Source organism: Notamacropus eugenii, chromosome 6 (genome assembly GCF_028372415.1).
Source record: "Notamacropus eugenii isolate mMacEug1 chromosome 6, mMacEug1.pri_v2, whole genome shotgun sequence".
Classification (NCBI taxonomy): Eukaryota; Metazoa; Chordata; class Mammalia; order Diprotodontia; family Macropodidae; genus Notamacropus; species Notamacropus eugenii.
The window spans coordinates 58359721-58377704 of NC_092877.1; the positions used below are offsets into that span (position 1 = coordinate 58359721).

At 40.8% G+C, this 17984-nt stretch overlaps 1 protein-coding gene across 4 annotated transcripts in view; it reads right to left on the reverse strand.

Moving 5' to 3' along the window:
* The window catches only part of SORCS2 (sortilin related VPS10 domain containing receptor 2), a 1292493-nt gene extending 1274721 nt beyond the window's left edge, over window positions 1-17772 (reverse strand). For 2 of the 4 annotated variants that reach the window (XM_072620161.1, XM_072620158.1), the window contains exon 1: window positions 16787-17772. In XM_072620161.1, coding sequence (XP_072476262.1) covers window positions 16787-17254 — 468 coding nt within the window. In that variant the 5' untranslated portion in view covers window positions 17255-17772. The remainder of the gene's footprint in view (window positions 1-16786) is intronic. The other 2 variants (XM_072620159.1, XM_072620162.1) reach the window with 2 other exon arrangements.
* Window positions 17773-17984: the final 212 nt, after the last annotated feature.

Here is a 17984-nt window from a genome sequence, read left to right on the forward strand (position 1 = left end):
CAGTGTGTATGTTAAACTATTTAAAGGTTGAAAGTACCGTGTCTCTTCAAAGGGGCTATTATCAATTTAGAAATCCAGAAGGAGTCAACAGATCTCTTGTGTGTAGTGCCATAGAAGATTGAAGAAAAAGGAATGGACTTGGCATTGAAATATTAGAGTTCAAATTCCTTTTACCCAGGCTCAACCTTTACCCTTTATGCAACCCTGTGCAGATCTCTTGCCCCCTTTAAGCCTCAGTGTCTTCCTATGTAAAAGGAAGTTTAAAAGGCTCCTGTGCTATTAATTATTCCCTAGCATAGAGAGGTTTCTGTGCCTATCACTAGCTCTCATTACTGACCATCACCCCTCTGTATGTGTTGTTTTCCCTTACCAGAATGTCAGATCTCTGAGGACAGAGATTGTCTAAATTTTGTATTTTGATTCCAGGACTTAGAATAATGATGGATAGATTATAATAAGTCCTTAATAAATGCTCTTTCATTCACTTATTCTAGAAATGCTGGATGTAGGCCTTGACACTTGGAGTTTCCCATCTGGAATATTGAGTTAAGTTCTAGGCACCAAAGTTATTGATAAACTGGAGTATATCTAGGTAAGGATGATGATGAGAGTGAAGAACTTGGAAACTACCTCTCATAAAGACTGGTTGAGATAACTAGAGAATTTAACCTAGAGAAGGCTTAGAGGAGATATAATTAGCACTACTGGGTAAATTACACAGAAAGATATCAATTTAATATGAGAAACGTCTTCCTATTAATTAGAGCTATCTAGCAGTGGAATAAGCTGGTTTTTCAATGGTTCTTGTTCTGGAAATATTCAAGTAAAATAAGATAACAATGATGTCTGACATTTTTTCTGGTATTTACCTTATTTTATTTATTTATTTTTATTTTTCCCCAATTGCACATAAAGAATTTTTAATATCTGTTTTTTAAGTGAGTTCTAAGTTCTCTCCTTCTCCCAATTTGATATGTTATACATGTTCAATCATGCAAACATACTACCTTATTAGCAATATAAAAGAAGATACAGACTTGAAGGGGAAAAAACACACACAAAAATAAAGAACGTCAAAAATAGTATACTTTGATCTCCATTCAGACTCCATCAGATCTTTCTCTGAAGGTAAATAGCATTTTTCATCATGAGTCTTTTGAAATTGTCTTGGATCATTGCATTGCTGAGAACAGCTAAGTTATTCACTGTATGCAATGTTCTCCTGGTTCTGCTCATTTCACTTTGCATCAGTTTATGTCTTTCTGGGTTTCTCTGAAAATAGTAACCATTCCTGGCCACTACAAAAAGAGCTGCTATAAATATTTTTTGTACAAATAGGTCCTTTTCCTTTTTTTAATCTCTTTGGGATATAGAATGTCTAACATTTTTATAGTGCTTTTATTTTACAAAGCACTACATATATGTGTGTGTGTGTGTGTGTGTGTGTGTGTGTGTGATTTAGGTCGATCCTCACACCAACACTACACTATTATTATCTCTATTTCACAAATGAAGAAATGGATGCTCGTATAGTATCTGGGATGACATTTGAACCCAGATCTGCCTCAAAATTCAGTACTTTGTCACCTGTGCCATACTACCTCTAAAGAATGTGTAGGTAATGGCCAGAAGTCTAATTTCATCAATCTTCTTTAAGAATAACCTCTAAAGATGTGGAAAAATTGGGACACTAATGTTCTGTTAAGAGAGCTGTGAATTGGTCCAACCATTCTGAAGAACAATTTGGAACTATTTCCAAAGGGCTAGAAAACTGTTTATACCATTTGACCCAGAAATACCACTTTAGGTATATATCCCAAAAGGACCAAAGAAAATGACCTATTTTACAAAAATATTTATAGTAGCTCTTTTAGTGATGGCAAAGAATTAGAAATCAAGGGGAATGGCTGTACATGTTGTGGTATATGGTTAAGATGGAACACCGTTGTGCTGTAAGAAATGACAAGCAGAATGTTTTCAGAATAACCTGGGAAGACTTATCTGAACTGATGCAAAGTGAGCAGACCCAAGAGAACACAGTAAGAATAAAATTGTAAGAATGATCAACCAAAAAGACTTAGCTACTCTGATGAAAACAATGATTGTAGACAATTTCAAAGGATCCATAATTAGAAATTGTGTCCACCTCCAGAGAGAATTGGTGAATTCTGAATGCAGATTAAAGCATACCTTTTTCAATTTTCTTTATTTTTCCTGGGGGTTTTGTCTGTGTTTTCTTTTGCAAGAAGGCTAACATGGGAAAATATTTTGCATGATTTCACCTGTAAAATCTCATTGCCTTTTCAAGGAGGGGGATGTGGCAGGGGGAGAAGAGAGAATTTGGGACTCAAAAAAATTTTTAAATGAATGTTAAAATGCTTTTTACATATAATTGGGAAGAATTTAACAAAATAAATACAAATGTATTTGAAAAAAAAGAATTATCCCTAAGGATGATTGCTGGGAACTAATTAGAAAGATCTGTCTTAACAACCCCAAAGCCCAACCAAAAGTTGATGGCATCCACTTACTCCACAACAAAAGTCAATCCAGATTTCAAGGTAATGCAGAATAGAGCTAGCAGACTGTAAGTTTCTTGTGGGAAGAAACAGTCTTGCTCTTACATTTGCATCCTCATCATCTAGCACAGAGTCAGACAGAGTAGTCATTTAATGAATATTTGTTAACTAACTGATAGGAAAGCAAGAAAATGAGACATTTTATTTCTAAGCAAGTTATTAAGAAGATAGAGAATTATCCTTAATGAAATCAGCTTAGAATAAATAAGAACTCTCTTGACTTCAATTTCTTCATCTTAAGAAAAAGAGGACTGGAATAAAACATGGACTTGTCTGTGGTCACAGTTACTAAGTCTCAAAGACAGGATTTGAACCCATTAGACTCTTGAGTTTAAACTAGTCATTAAAAAACACATAATTCATAGTCAGTCACACTAAAGAAGCAAATTAAAAATCAGATTATTGCTTGAAACCATACTGATGTGAATAAATTAAGAAAAATGTAAGGTTTTCATTGAGTGTTTTATCTTTAGTGAGTGGAAATTGGATTACTTAAATAGTCACTGAGATAATCAATAGGAAGAGGTGCCCAAATGCTGAGAAAGTAAGTAAAAGACATGTGGATTTGGAACACAAAATATTAACTTCAAGAAAAATTTATAGCTTAGTAAAAAGCTCTATCATGAATAGTATTCACTTTTGCTATAGAGTAGGCATGTAACTAATAAGGCTATTTATGACTTTCAAGTGCTGATAGTTACAGATCATTCTAGGCTATGTTTCAAATCATCACTGCCCTTTGAGTCACACGTGGCATAATCTTGACATTAATGACCCCAGCCACCCCAAGATACTGCTTCCTAGAGCTCCTTAGGACTCAATCCTAGAGCCTGGCATCCAAGGCCATAACTAATCATAGTCTCCTTTTCCAATACTGGGTTTTCTTTTGCAAGAAGGCTAACATGAGAATATGTTTTGCATGATTTCACGTGTGTAATCACATTGCCTTCTCAAGGAGGGGGATATGGCAGGGGGAGAAGAGAGAATTTGGGACTCAAAAATTTTGGGGGGGAAGAATTTAATTCATCCTCCTATTTATATTAGAGTACAGGCCATTGAAGCACTTATCATTTTTCATATATCTCCATGCTACCCTCTGTACCCAGAACATCTCCTCTTCTCTACTTTTCCCACTTGCTGACACCCTACCCAACCCAATCAAGGTACCTTCTCCAGGAAGCTTTCCTTAATTTCCTTAATTTCACACTTGAGCTTATCTCTATTATGCATTAATGATGATTTGTTTATATCATGTTGGGAAGGATAGGAACCAGACTTGTGATTTCCTAGGTATGGGGAAACTCCTGATGAGGAAATCCTGTCTATCAATGCAGTTCCGCACATGATCTACCACTTACAATCTTAGAATGTTGCCTAGAGCATTGAGACATTAAGTGAACTTCCCAAGGTCAGATAGTATATGTCAAAAATAAGACTTGAACCCAGGATCTTCCTGACTCTCAGGCATTGATTTCCTCATCAATAAGAGGAGGGAGCTTAGCACAGATGCTAAGTTGTTCTATGACCCTATGTTGGCCTGTTCTGGTACCCCCTCTAATCAGCGAACATTTATTAAGCACCAAGTAATGTAGTACAAGACTAGTCACTGAGAATATGAAGATGAATAAGATACCATTCCTATCTGATAAGAGTTTGCATTCTCCAAGGCAGCTAGATGGGAAAATGGATAGAGTGGTGGTCTTGGAGTCAAGAAAACCTAAGTTCAAATCCTGCCTCAGATATTGGGCATGTAATATTAGAAAAGTTACTTAACCTCTCTCAGTCCCTTCTTGTTCTACATCTATGACCCTAAGAGTTAGGATGCTCATGCTGGATACATGATCATAGTCACTGTCCTAAATACTTTTATACAATGTGGTTGATATTCTTTGGGGACCCAAGTAGTATAAACAAGTATAAAATGAGCAGACCCAAAAACAAGTGAATGTAGATTAAACACCTGCTGACAGAAACCATCTGTTGCTCAGTCGTATCTATTAATCTATAAGACTAGAAGAAAAACTTTTCAACTCAGAGCAGACTTGAGTAGCATATGGGAGAAGACAAGTTTGAATGACCTGTGATGCAGACATATTAAGGCAGATGGTCTGTACCGGCTTATATCCTGACCGGAGAAGAAGAGCAGGTTCCAACACTACCTGGTCAATGCTTCAGTTCCCAAAGTTAAGTGTTTAGGTTTTGTTCCAGACTTCCTCAGAGCTGCTGCTCAGAGGATCTCAGTATGCTGGCTTTGGAAGAGATGTTAAAAGATCTATATTCAAGCTTGGATGGAGCTTGATTCCCTGATGAAATACTAGCCTTTTGAAATTCCAAGAAATCTGTGAAATGCCAGCACAGTTTTACGTATTAATAATGACTGATGATCGATGATTATGAAAGAACATAGGAGAAAAATCAACAATAGTAACTCCCACATCTATAATAATAATAGTCGTAATAACTAACATTTTTATAGCTCCCACCATGTGCCAGAAATGGGGCTAAGTGCTTTACAAATATTATTCCGTTTGCTTCTCATAATAACTCCAGGAGGGAGGTACAATGATTATCCTCATTTTACAGACAAGGAAACTGAGGCAGACAGAAGTTAAGTAAAACTGGTCCAGGGTCACACAGCTAAATGTCTGGGGAAGCATTTGAAATTCAGATCTTCTTGACTCCAGGTCCAGTGTTCTATCAACTGAACCACCTAGCTCCCTCCAGCTACATCACCATAAATTGATTACATATCCCCTTATCCCATTGGTTCTTACCAAAACAGGCAGGGATTGTGCCATATCTGTTATTTCATTGGAATAGGGAATTTGTAGATGAGAATTCTTTTACCACTGCATCTCAGAACAAATGAGTGATCAGGTGATTTTCCTAGGATGTGGCAGAGATGGGAACCTCGATGTTCCTGGGTACAAGGCCAGCTCTCCACTCCCTCTGTCATACTGTCCTAGGCCTGTAATAAAAATTATTACTCTTACCAGTTTACACATAAGGAAATTGAATTCCTAAGAGACTGAAACACACCATAGGAATAGAAACTTCTTCAGGAGAGAGATTGTTTCATTCTTTGCAACCCTAGGACCTAGCACTATACCTGACATGTCACTGGGCAAAAGATGTGCTTGCCTGAGAGTCAAGACAAGTTCAACATTACAGGAAATTATCAGCAAGAAAATTACTAAGGAAGAAGAATGGTGTTATATAATAAATGCTTGCTTATTGATTTCCCAGTGTCACAAAGCTTATAATTTAGGGCTCAAATTCAAGACTTCAGACTTTTAGGTCTAGAACTCTAGCCACTATATCCACATTGCTTTCTTAGAATATACAAGGGATGATGGTAGCTGGCATGGATATAGGGCTGTAAGGTTTGAAAATCACTTGAATTATATCAGCACATTTGATCATCAATCAATCCTGTAGATTTGGGGCTATTTTTATCCCTACTTTAGATGTAGATGACTTGTCTATGGTCATATGGTTAATGTCAGGGTAGGATTCACACCTAGGTCTCTCATGACTACAAATCTATCTTCCTTGTCACTATAGTACTATATTGCCTCTCTTGGTGTGAACTATAAATAGGAGATAACAAATGATTGTGACAATTACCTTCCCATATTCTATCTTTCTTTGAGGAATATAAGGACATAGGTCTTCTAAATCCTACTAGTTCTAATGGCTGACATTTACACCCGTTCTTTAACATTTGCACAATACTCAATATGTAATGCCTCATCTCATCTGAAACAACCCTATGAAATACTTGCTATTTTTATACCCATTTTACAGATGATAACACTCAGACTCAGAAAGGTAACATGACTTAACTAAATCATACATACCACCAGTAAGTTCTAAAGGCAGACCTACAAAGCCCAAGTTTTCCTGACTCCCAAGTCAGGTGCTAGAGCCACCTACTCCTCTCTGGTCTCCTGTGACAAACATTCTCTTCCATCTATAGAGATGCTAAAAGAATAGTTGGTCCTACTTTTGTTATTCATAGATATTCTGAATTTAAAGCAGTGATGCAGGGTTGCTTGAGAAAAGCTCCAGAGACCAGAGATTTAAGATGTCATCAGAACAAACAAATACTATCGCTAGTCAAACCTGAAAGATTTTCTCCCTGTTTCTGATCCTTCAGAAATATGTACAACATATGCATACACATACATACACACATGCATGTTCAAACACACAAACAGAAATAGAATTGGTCTGAACACAAGAAGCTCCATTCTGTCCAACTTTTTGTTATTCTAATCTGAACTTTTGAACATCAGAAGACATCTCCGAGCAAAAGATGTGCTTGTTTTAGAGTCAAGACAAGTTCAACATTACAGGAAATTATCAGCAAGAAAATTACTAAGGAAGAAGAGTGGTGTTTATTTAAAGATCTTAAGGCTGGTGTGAGAAGAAACTAATTAAATGATTGCATTTTTCTGTGCAAACAAAGTCAACCGAATGTTAGAGAAATGTGAAGAAGAAGAAAAAGCCTCCAAAGAACATAAGGATGTGTTTGGCATTTCTTTGTTAAGGCTTTCTAGTCATAGCCCTGAAAAACTGAAACACACAATTTTCTATTCATCTTCAAAGACTTGAACTGAGTCGAAAGGGAAATAAGATCATTGGCCCAGTTTGTGCTCTCTGCAACATCATGGAATTTTAGGCCATAAAGTGAAAACCACCATTGCCTCCAACAGTTGACTGTATATCAATCAATAACTCATGTTAAGGCTAAAATCATGTTGTGTAAGGCTTCATTTTACAGTCTTCTCTAGATAGGTCAGGGAATTCTTTCCTACTTGTTGAAACCTGTAACAAAGTCAGTGAATCAGTCAGATTGGGCATTGGTGGTCAGATGTTTTCACGTCTTCACTTGCCAAAGGCTTCACAGGAGCTCTATCAGGACATATTACTCCAAGGTTAGCTATGCTCGAATCTGGTTGCAACACCATCAAGGGATTCCCACAGCATTATACAGGATGTGAAGCAGGCCCAGAACACAGATTTTCATTATTCAGAATGTGCCTGGGAATAAAGAGATGGCTCATTTTCGTGGTTTCAGAGGATTTGTTTGCTCCCTGGCTCCTTCCTTTCGCAAAATAATGGGAGGGAGTTGGCCAGACATCATGGTTGCAAAAACTGCCTGTCTTCCCAGATCATCAACATGCAAAAATGTTGGCCCGCACAGGCTGGCCTTACATTCCCCCTATAGGCCTCCAAGCCAGAAGCTCTGGAATGAGGAGAGCCTGAGATGAAGTTGGCTATTTGTGGAATCTATACATAATTCATTCTTTAGAGCTTGAAGAAAAAGAAAGGGAAGCTGGCCACTAAGCAGGAGAGAGTTTACAAGCTCACCACAATTTCTTATGGACTGAAAAATATGCAAAGTGAGCATCAGTTCTATAGGAGAAGAGAAGGGCCTTTATGTTTCCTGGAGGAAGAAGAGGGTATAGGTGCTACCGTGGGCAATATGGAAAGAATCCTCTCACCAATTCCCCCAGAACACTCACAGAACCCAGGGAGGCGAACACAAATAACTAGATCAAATGATGACTTGAGACAGCTAGGTGGTACGATGGAAAAAAGAACCTGACTTGGAGTTAGGAAGACCTGAGTTCTAATCCTGCCACACATCCTTACCAGCTATATGACTTTGGGCAAATAATTTCTCTGTGTCTCAGTCTTCTCATCTCTAAAATGAGAGTAATCATAGCACCTATGTCCCCAGGTTTGTTATGAGGATCAAAAGATTTAACACGTGCAAAGTTCTTTGCAAACCTTCAAGTGTTATAAAAATGTTCGCTGTTATTTTCATTTTATATATTTATAATTTAATAATTTAAATTATATATAAATATGCAATATATAAATTAATAATTTAAATAACATTTATAATATATTTATATCTTATAGCTATTTTTATTAGTTGCTATTTTTATTATTATTATTAGGTTATGGTATAAGGACTTTTACTTGGGTATATAGGGGAGCCAGATAGTGGGGACATGGTTCATAAATCAGATGAAACTAACCTACACAAAATGGTGGTGGTGGTGGTGAGAATGTATGTGGCCTGAGATCAGCTGAGTCTAGGAGGCTTCTCTATGATCCCACCTTGCCTGGGTTCATTCATTATTCTCCCCTTATGTCATTGTGGTGAGCTGGAATTGTTCATGGGGAAGTAAGTTAGTCCAAGATCATGATAAGCCAACACTGTCCCATCACCCATACACAGCATGTAATCAGAGTTGGAGGTTTAAATTATGGTGAAGCCATTTCAAATCTAATCTAGAGGTGCCAAGCGTAACAATTGTAGTTGAGTATACTCCCCAGAGAATGAATCCTGGCATTGGCCATCAGACGTGGGACAAAAATCTTCCAAGTTATTCATTCGTTTTTATAGTGCTTCTAACTATACACTCCTTTGTGCCACTGAATAAAACCTTTCTTCATTTCTGAAAAGAAAACAAATAGTTCTTTAAAATGTATTTAACAAAGAACAATTAACAATATTACATAAATTGTTAACAAAAATCAAGGAGGAAAGCATTCTAGCATGCTCTGTGTGACAAATATAGTCCTAATGCCTGAACCAGAAAGAAATAAAGCGGAGCAAGCTTTATACTAGTACTTAACAAAATTCTAAACCAAGCAAAAGAAGGAAGTAAATTTATGACTTCTTTAAATGACTCTTAGGAAACTTCATGCAACTAGAAATTAAATAGTTATAAATTCCAAAGTAGATTCAAAAGGTGTGTAACTGTTTTATTAAATGTATTATATTTATGTATGCTCACCTAACTTGTTTTCACTTCAGTGCTGTAAGTAGGGCCTCAATAAATACTTATTCATTGACTGGCTACTTGTCTACATATGATGGATGCCATTGATACAGGTGCTGAAAATGGGCAGAAGAGGTGCCATTGATGAGTGCCATAGACCCATCAACATCCTTTAGAAAAGCATTTGCTGTCTTTGCCTTTAAAATTATTTGATAGGCCCATAAATTTGGAAGTTAAAAAGATCTTGGAGGTCTACTAGTCTATCCTCATTGGCCCCTAGAAATGTGAGAGAGATATAAGACTATGATCCACACTCTACCCCCTTTGCATGGCTGTATCCCCAATATCTATCTGGAGCACTCTCTTCTCCTCTTCCTCTTGGTAGTAGCATCAACTCCCATAGGTTCACCTCCCTATCATCTCCCTATAAATAACTCCTAAATCTGGACATTCAATCCTCTTCTCTCTCCAGAGCTCTAGCTTCATATCTCCAACTGCCTGCTGGATATCACCACCTAAACATCCCAGAGGTATTTTAAACTTGACATGTCCAAACTAGAATTTATTGTCTTTCTTTCTGAACCCCATCACCTCATAGCTACCCTATTTCTTTGGAGGGGGTCACTATTATTCCAGTCACTGAGGTTCATAGCTTCAGAGCCATCCTGAGATCTCTATTCTTCCTAACCTTCCTCATTCAATCAAATAGCAAATCTTGTTGAGTCCACTTTCTTAGCATTTCTCACATTCATCTCCTTATTTATATTCACACCCCGACCAGCCCAGTTTAGGTCCTGATTGCCTCTCTCCTAGACTATTTCAAGGGCCTCCTAATCAGGCCCTGCATCATCTCTCTGCTCTCCAGCTACACAGCTGCCAGAATGACATTCCTGGAAAACCTGAATTTGAATCTCTTTGTGAGCCTAGGTCATTTAACTTCTCTGGGTCTCAGTTTCTTCATTAGTAAAATAATGAGCTTCCTTGTAGCTTTAAATCAAGGATCTTACAACCCTTATTGTGATTCTCTGACCATGCCACTGTCTTACTCCCCAATGCCTTTAAGGTAAAATACAACCTCCCCTTCTTTGGCATTTAAAGGTCCTCATACTCTGACTCCAGCCTATCTTTCCAGATTGAATGCACATTCTCTCCTCTACACAGACGCTATGCTCCAGCTCCCCCATTCCTACCACTCTATCTCCTGTTCATATGCCTTTGAACATATCTCTGGTGCTTGTGAGGCTCTCCTTCCTCATCTCCACCTGCTGGAACTCCTGGTTCACTTAAGGCTCATTTAACCACCACTTCCTTACAGAGGCCTATTCCTGATTTCTTAAGTTGGTAGTGCCCCTTCCTCCAATTACTTTGTATTTTCTTACAGGCATTTTGCTTTTCCTTACCTAATAGAATGTAAGGTCTTTGAGGACAGGGACTACCTCACTTTCACATCTGTATTCTCAGCACCTGGCAGAGTCTGGCACTTCAAAGGTTCTTAATAAAAAATTGCTGATTGATTGTTCATGGTCACACAGGTAGCAAGGGAGCTGACATTTGAACCCCAGACCTCTGATGCTAAACTTAGAGCTTTTTCCACTACATAAAGGCATTCATTATATTCATTTAACCTACATGTGGCAAGTCTTCATCCAATTTCTCGTCTCCCACCTCACGACAGTACAAAGCTGCTCCTGTTTGCTCAAAGAATTTGAGGTCCTTCCAAGAAGTAAAGACTTTGAATACAGTCCTGGTAATGGGGCACTTGCTGCTGTCTGAATGGAAAGAATCTTCTCAGTAGATCAGCCGTTAGGCAATGAGTTTTGGGGGGGCTCCATCAGCTCACAAAATCTACATTTAATAAGCCCTTGCTAGATGAATGAATAAGTGGACAGATCAACTAATTATTTCATCCCCAGAGGTAGAAGAGAGGTGATCCATGAATTTAGATAAGCACAACTAAAATCTGGTTGTAAAAGGTCAATAGAAAAACTCGGAGTATTTCTTCTGCAGAACCATCTGATGCAGAAGTATTAATGTTGGACCTTTCCACCTTTTATATTTTAACATCTAAGCTAAAGATATGTATAGCACCCATAACCACAACACCTAGATCAACTATCTGAACAAAACTGCTCCACAAGGAGAGAAATGAGGGGTATCTTTTCTGCACCTAAGACACCTAAGAAATGCTATGTGATGACTACTCCAAATCTCCTCTTTTCCAAATTAAACATCCCAAGGACCTTCAGGCCAGCTTTTTATCAGATGACCTTTACTCCTCTCACCAACTTGGCTACCCTTCTCTGGATGTATTCTAACAGTCTGATAATACCTTTATGTGTGCATGCTCTGGCCACAAAGGTGGCTGGCTTATTTTTGTTTAATTAAAGCTAAGTTCTTAATTTTAAAAAAAAAAATCCCCATGTGTCTTCACACTACTCCCAAATGCCAAAACCCTTGTCTTTTGCTTCCTATATGTTTCAAGAATTCAGAAGCTCACTGGATAAACATAAACTTGACACACGGCAAATCTATGCATTAATGTAATTAATTTTATTAACATTTATTAATGTAATTATTCTATGAATGTAATAACATTGCATATTTATCCTCAGAACCCTTACTAGAAATTGATAGACTATAACAAGTCCAGGTCCCAACTGTTGTCACTTGTATCCTGGGACAGTGGGATGTGTGTGTATGCATTGTTATGCACAGACTCTTTCTCTTCATTTTTGGTCACCTCCTCAACAAGGATGCCTCAATGGGATCTCATTACCAGCTGCTCCTTCCTGAGGATAAACTATGAAGAGGCACTCTGACATAGACATTGTCATCCCTTGGCCTTTCTCTTTCTCTGACTCCACAGTATGGATACTTTTGTGTGATATACAGGGCAGGGCAATATCTTGACAATAGCCATGGCAAATGACCATTGCCTCCCCACCACCACCACCACCACCCTCCCAGAAGAGTAACGAATGATAAATGGATCTCCTTGTTGGCCAGAACGCACACTAAAGAGCATGTTACTTCAGAATCCCTAACTTTATCAACAACTTCTAACTCCAAGAGTCACATGCAATGAGACAGATGGCATTCTCACCTTCAAGCAGAAGTCAAGTGGTTGACTAGGAATAATCTGCAGTGGCGCGCACACACGCACACACACACACACACCACAAAGGACAACCATAGAGTGGTCATTCAATACAAAGTTACAAATTAACTGTATCACTAGGATTTACTTAAATTTGTCCAGTTAAGGAGCTGGAGCACTTTACAAGAAAGCTATTATAGTCTTTGAATGTTCAGGACTGAATGTAAGCCAACTTTGCTTTACACAGATCTCCTAATGGAAATAAAAATAACCCTTGCTGTTGCCAAAAAGGGAACATACATTCAAAGGCAGACACACAATCAGTGCCCTAAAGCAAAACCTCAGAACTCAAAGTAATCAATGGCTCATAATTGATAATAGTCTCTGAAAAGAAAAATCAACATCAGCTGACCCTTTCATCATGAGCAAAGGAGAAATCCACTTTGGAAGCATTCAGACATGGGGTGTTAGGTTGCCAGCATCAAAATATGCAGAAATATCTAGTTACATAAGTCCTGGAGTGAGTGGTCAATCCACTCAGAACTGCTGTGTCTCCAATAGCCTTCCCAGTCACCAGTCCTTCAGCTATCCTCTCCTACGAGGTGGCACAAAGTGGGTCAAAGAGGGAGGGTTATCCTATTGATCAACAGTATGAAATGCTATAGCAAATTAATTGGTTCATCCAAATTGGGGTCCTTGCAAAAGACTGGGTTCTCAGGTTAAAATAAGGCAAATTCCAAGAAATAGTAAAAACTCAAAGAGATTGAGAACTTTCTGGTTGGTTTTTCTTCCTATATTCATCAGTAATACGATACCACTCCCCACAAGGTTATATAGACATTACACAATGCCTAGCACTATGTAATATTTACCCACTTTCAAATAACACCTCTCTCACTAAGAGATCAACAAAGGAGAAGAGAAAGAAAAGAGGAGGTGCGGGGAGGGAAAGATCAACGCATTCTGCATACAAGCCACCCTAGAGACACCAATAGGGAATAAGAGTTTAGATGAAACATTAATTTAACATGGGATGATTTACTTCCATATCTAAACATCAGAGAGAAAAATTTAAATTTTTGAATTTTTAAAAATTTGAATTATTTGAATGACAAAGAAGTTATATACCCTGATAAGGCTGTAAAATAGATGGGGTGACATGATGTTTATCAAAAACTGCTTCAGAGAATTCTAAACTAAAACTAATAAGCATGCATGCTAGAAACTTGGAGAAAGAAGGCTTTCTTTAGAGCCCAGCCACAACTGTGTGACTGGCTATTTCTTTTCCTGCTAAGATACGTAACTTCCAAATCTACCCTCTTTATCCAATTTTTTGCACCTTGTAAAACTGATGGCACCTTACAAAGCTAGTTCTTGTTGACCTCTTTTGACCAAATCTGCAACAGAGGATGGTTTTGCTACCTGTCCAGTAAACTTAACAAACCTGCCTCCAGGGGGTTCCCCTCCGCATTACCATGGTGCTTTGGACTGGATTTGCTATAAAATAAAGCCATGTCAAAGGTACTAAGAGAATGCTGAGGAGGAAGCAGAAGAGTGGACTTCTATAAAACCATAACTTTTAGTAGAGATGGGCCTAGGGGAAGGCAAGTTCCCCCGTGTGTTACACAGAAGTATAAAGAGGGGCCCTTTTTAGCATGACCTTTTTATGAATGCACATAATTTTCATGCTGGAGAATCCCATTCTCCCTAGCCCCTAAGGATTGATTTTGTGATAAGTCAGGTTGAATATTTTGCAGAGAAAGGCTGCAGGGGACAGTAACACAGAGGAGGTGAACATTTCAAACTTTGCTTAAAGTAAGCCAGAAAAGCCTCATCTCAGCTGTTTGAAGAGAAGGGAACAATTCTCCATATATACTACAGTAAATACCAACAGAGTTGGAGGAAAAAGAAAACATCAAAAACTGAACTTCAACACATCCTTCCTTGTCAGAATTCATTGACAACAGTTTTTCAAAGCCTCAGGTCCATAGGACCACCATTATCTTCCTGTGGGAAGTATCAGCCAGGTCATCACACCACTTTCTGGCACCCCTACTTTCCAACGTGGAAATTGTTTGAATTTTCATTCTGGTAAATCTGTTATCAGATTAAAGCTATTCTGCTTTCCTTTCTACTGATCCTCAGAGATGTTCCCTCTAGGGAAGTGCAGAAAAGAATGGAACTGTGTTCAAACCAAAAACACTCCCCAAGAGTCACACTTCCATATTTGTCTTGCCTTCATCCAATACAACCTCTGTTTTATTACAGCTCTCCTCTTCCACCTCCCAGTGGGCAAAAATGATAGATTTTCCTTTTCCCTCTTCCACTATACTCTTCACAAAACCACCCCCTCTCTACAGTAGCCCCACCTTCAATGCATCCCCTAAGTGACAAGGCTCTTCTGGCTGCTGTTCCTCTGGCCCAGGGTTTGTACACAACACAGTACTCAGTTCTACTCCCTCTTTCAGGCAGGAAGAACCACATTTAAGACAAAGGTTCTAGTTTGAAATTACAGGAGGGAGAAACCCATTCTAGGTAGATAGGAGCCTCCAAGATACCACAACGGATCCAATTACAAGGTTATTTATTTGGCCTGACCACAAAGGAAATCATACTCTTCCTAGATTCTGCAAGTTAGAATCCTTTCTGTTGGCAATATTTTTCCGATATTTCTCTCTGCCCAACCCTGCCTCAAATGAACTGAAACTAGCTGCCCCTAGCCACTCAACCTGATGTAGGCTGCAAGTGAAAACTGGAGGATTGCCCTAGTCTGGTGGGATTTCATGCCATTTAAGCTCAGCTCATTCAATTTCCTTTTCTCAATGTCTTTCTCTCATCCTTCTTTTTCATTTCCTTCCCTCCTTCTTCTTCCCTGCCCCACAAAAAAGGGGGGGAGAGAATATGACAAAGTAAAAAAGTGATGCTGTCAGGCAAAAGTGTCTGACAGTTACTACTTCCAGTGTCTGGGAGAGAAGGGCCAGCTAGCTCAGAGTCTCTCAAATCTGACCTTCTAACCCAGTGGGTAATCTCTGGTTTTGAGGAGGCCATATGCAATAAAGGTAAGAGGAAGCCCCCCGGGGCTGCCTACACAGTCCGTAGTTTCACAGAACACCAAATCCTTGATTGCCTGTCTTCCAGGAGCTTACAGTCTGTGAGACTACAGATAAACAAGGCAAACGGGCCATGCCAACTCCACTTTCTCCCGTGAAAACCAGTACATCTGCAAGTCATGCTCAGGAACCATCACCAGTTGTCATTCTCGAAGGTTTCCACTGGAGAATGCCTTCTGACCGAGCTATGTTGAACTCAGACTCATCTCCCTCCACCCTTCGTTCAGTCCAACTCCGAGGACTGCCCGCGACCCCAAGGCAATATGCCACCGCTGTTAGCTCCCCAAAGTCCAGTGATTCATTTTCTTAAAAACAAATCGGTCTGAAGCATCTGTACAGAAGGGGGGAAAGGTTCCCCAGAGATGGTGGATATTTTAGGGGAATCGATAGAAGTCTCAATAATTTAATCTGAGACTTTATTAGATGTGGAGAGAAAGAAAGAAGGTTCTCGCGGCAACTCTCCCTTCCAAACATAGCCTTCCTACGAGTTCTCGGACGCAGGCGCTGGCAACTCGATTCACCTGAAAGGAATCCATTCATTGAGTGCCCACCATTTACTATGACCTCTGGGTCCCTGCCCTACCCCATCCCACCCCAACCCCGCTCCTGGCTAGAGGGCGACCACCTGGAAAAGTACTAATCCTTGATCCCCAGCTCCATTTCTGAGGGGGAGCCCCAGAGAAGCGCTCCACCGGGATAGGGCCCAGCACTTAACTCTGCAAACTTCTGGAGAAAGTGCGCTGGGAGGGAAAGGGAGCAGCCTCCCGGCCCCGGAGAGGGGTGGGTTGCCTCAGACCACAGAGTTCGGGGGTGGGTTGACAGCGAAAACTGATGCACAGCCAAGCTGACCGGACACCTCTTTCCACCCCCATCCGCTGCCTTGGACCAACTCCTCGGTTTTTCCCTACCCGTGCGGGCGCACCGGACGCACCCCGAAAGCCTCCCATCACCAATCACTCGATGGTTTATTAAAATTTTTCAAAGCTGAAACTGTAAACAGAGAAAAGTAGCGATGGGCATCAAGTTAATCGGGAGGATGGGGGCGGATATGGATGTGAGCGGGGCACACTGGTCCCCCACTCTTCATCATGCCCCCCAAAAGCCAGAGAAGGAGCCTCGCGGGGCTAGTCCAGGGAGAAGACGACGAAGGACTGGGCGGAGGGGGGAAAGGAGCAACGAGGCTCGTTGGTCACTTACGCTGCTATTCTCGCCTGTCCAGTGCACCATCGCCTGGTTGTGGGTCGCATCCCCTTTGAGCACAAACGAGGTACTGATCAGAGAGACCTGCGCCCTGGGGGATGCTCCAGCCGCTGCCGCTGCCGCCGCTCTCCGAGAGCGACTCTTCCAAGCAGCCGGGTCGCCTCCTTCCCCGATACTGAGTGCGCTCTGGTCCGCGCCTGCCTCGGTCTCCCAGCCGCCGCCACCACCACCACCATCACCGCCGCCACCAAGGAGCGACTGGTCCAGCGGGCTCCTTCCAGACCGGGTCACCCAAGAGCAGGGACCTTCGCCCCCCAACTCTGGGCACCGCAGCGCTGCCCCCGAGGTACAGAGCAGCAGCAGCAGCAGCAGCAGCGGTGGCGACAGCAGCTGCGCTCCGGAGCTCCGGGATCTCCCCTCCGGGAGGGTCCGTGTCCGAGACGGGGGTGTCCCCCTTTGCGCCATTATCTTCTTCTGATGCGATAGTGACAGACTGGGATGGGGATGTAAGATAGATACACAACCCTAGGAGGAAGGGAAGGAGGGAAGGAAGGAGGGAGAGAAAGCTGGAGAGCGAGAGAGCGCGAGAGGGAGACGGGAGGAGGAGGGGAGGGAGGGAGGAGGGTTTGTAACCAAAGCGAGGATTTACATAGGAGCCACAACTTGCTTGGGAGCTCCAGGCTGAGCCAAGGAGACGCATCGCCATCTGCCGGCCTCACCAAGTGGGACCAAGAGGCAGTCGAGAGGAATCGTAACTCGTTTCTATAACCCTTTCCTTCACGTTTACAAAAGGCTCAAGAGTCCTGCGAGGTAAAACCCCAGCTGACAGGGGAAGACACTAACGCCCAGAGAGGAGAGTCCGCTTACCCAAGATCACACGGCAAGTGGCAGAATACAGACTGGAACCCAGGACTCTAAATCAGGCCTCTTCTCATGTCACTATTTCTCCTCTTTGTTGACTCGGATATACTGTTGCTCTGGCTACCGCCAAACAGAAGAAGGACCAGGAAGACTATTAGGGCTGGGTCACAAACTCTGAGGGGAGGTAGAAAGGCTAAGAAAGGAGGTAGAAAAGCTGCAGGAATCAACTATGGGCATCACAGCTGTTGAATGTTTTCACCGACTCATTATCAATAATAATGATAGCTCCCTATTTCCTTAGTACTTTAGATTTACGAAGTACTTTCTTCATAGA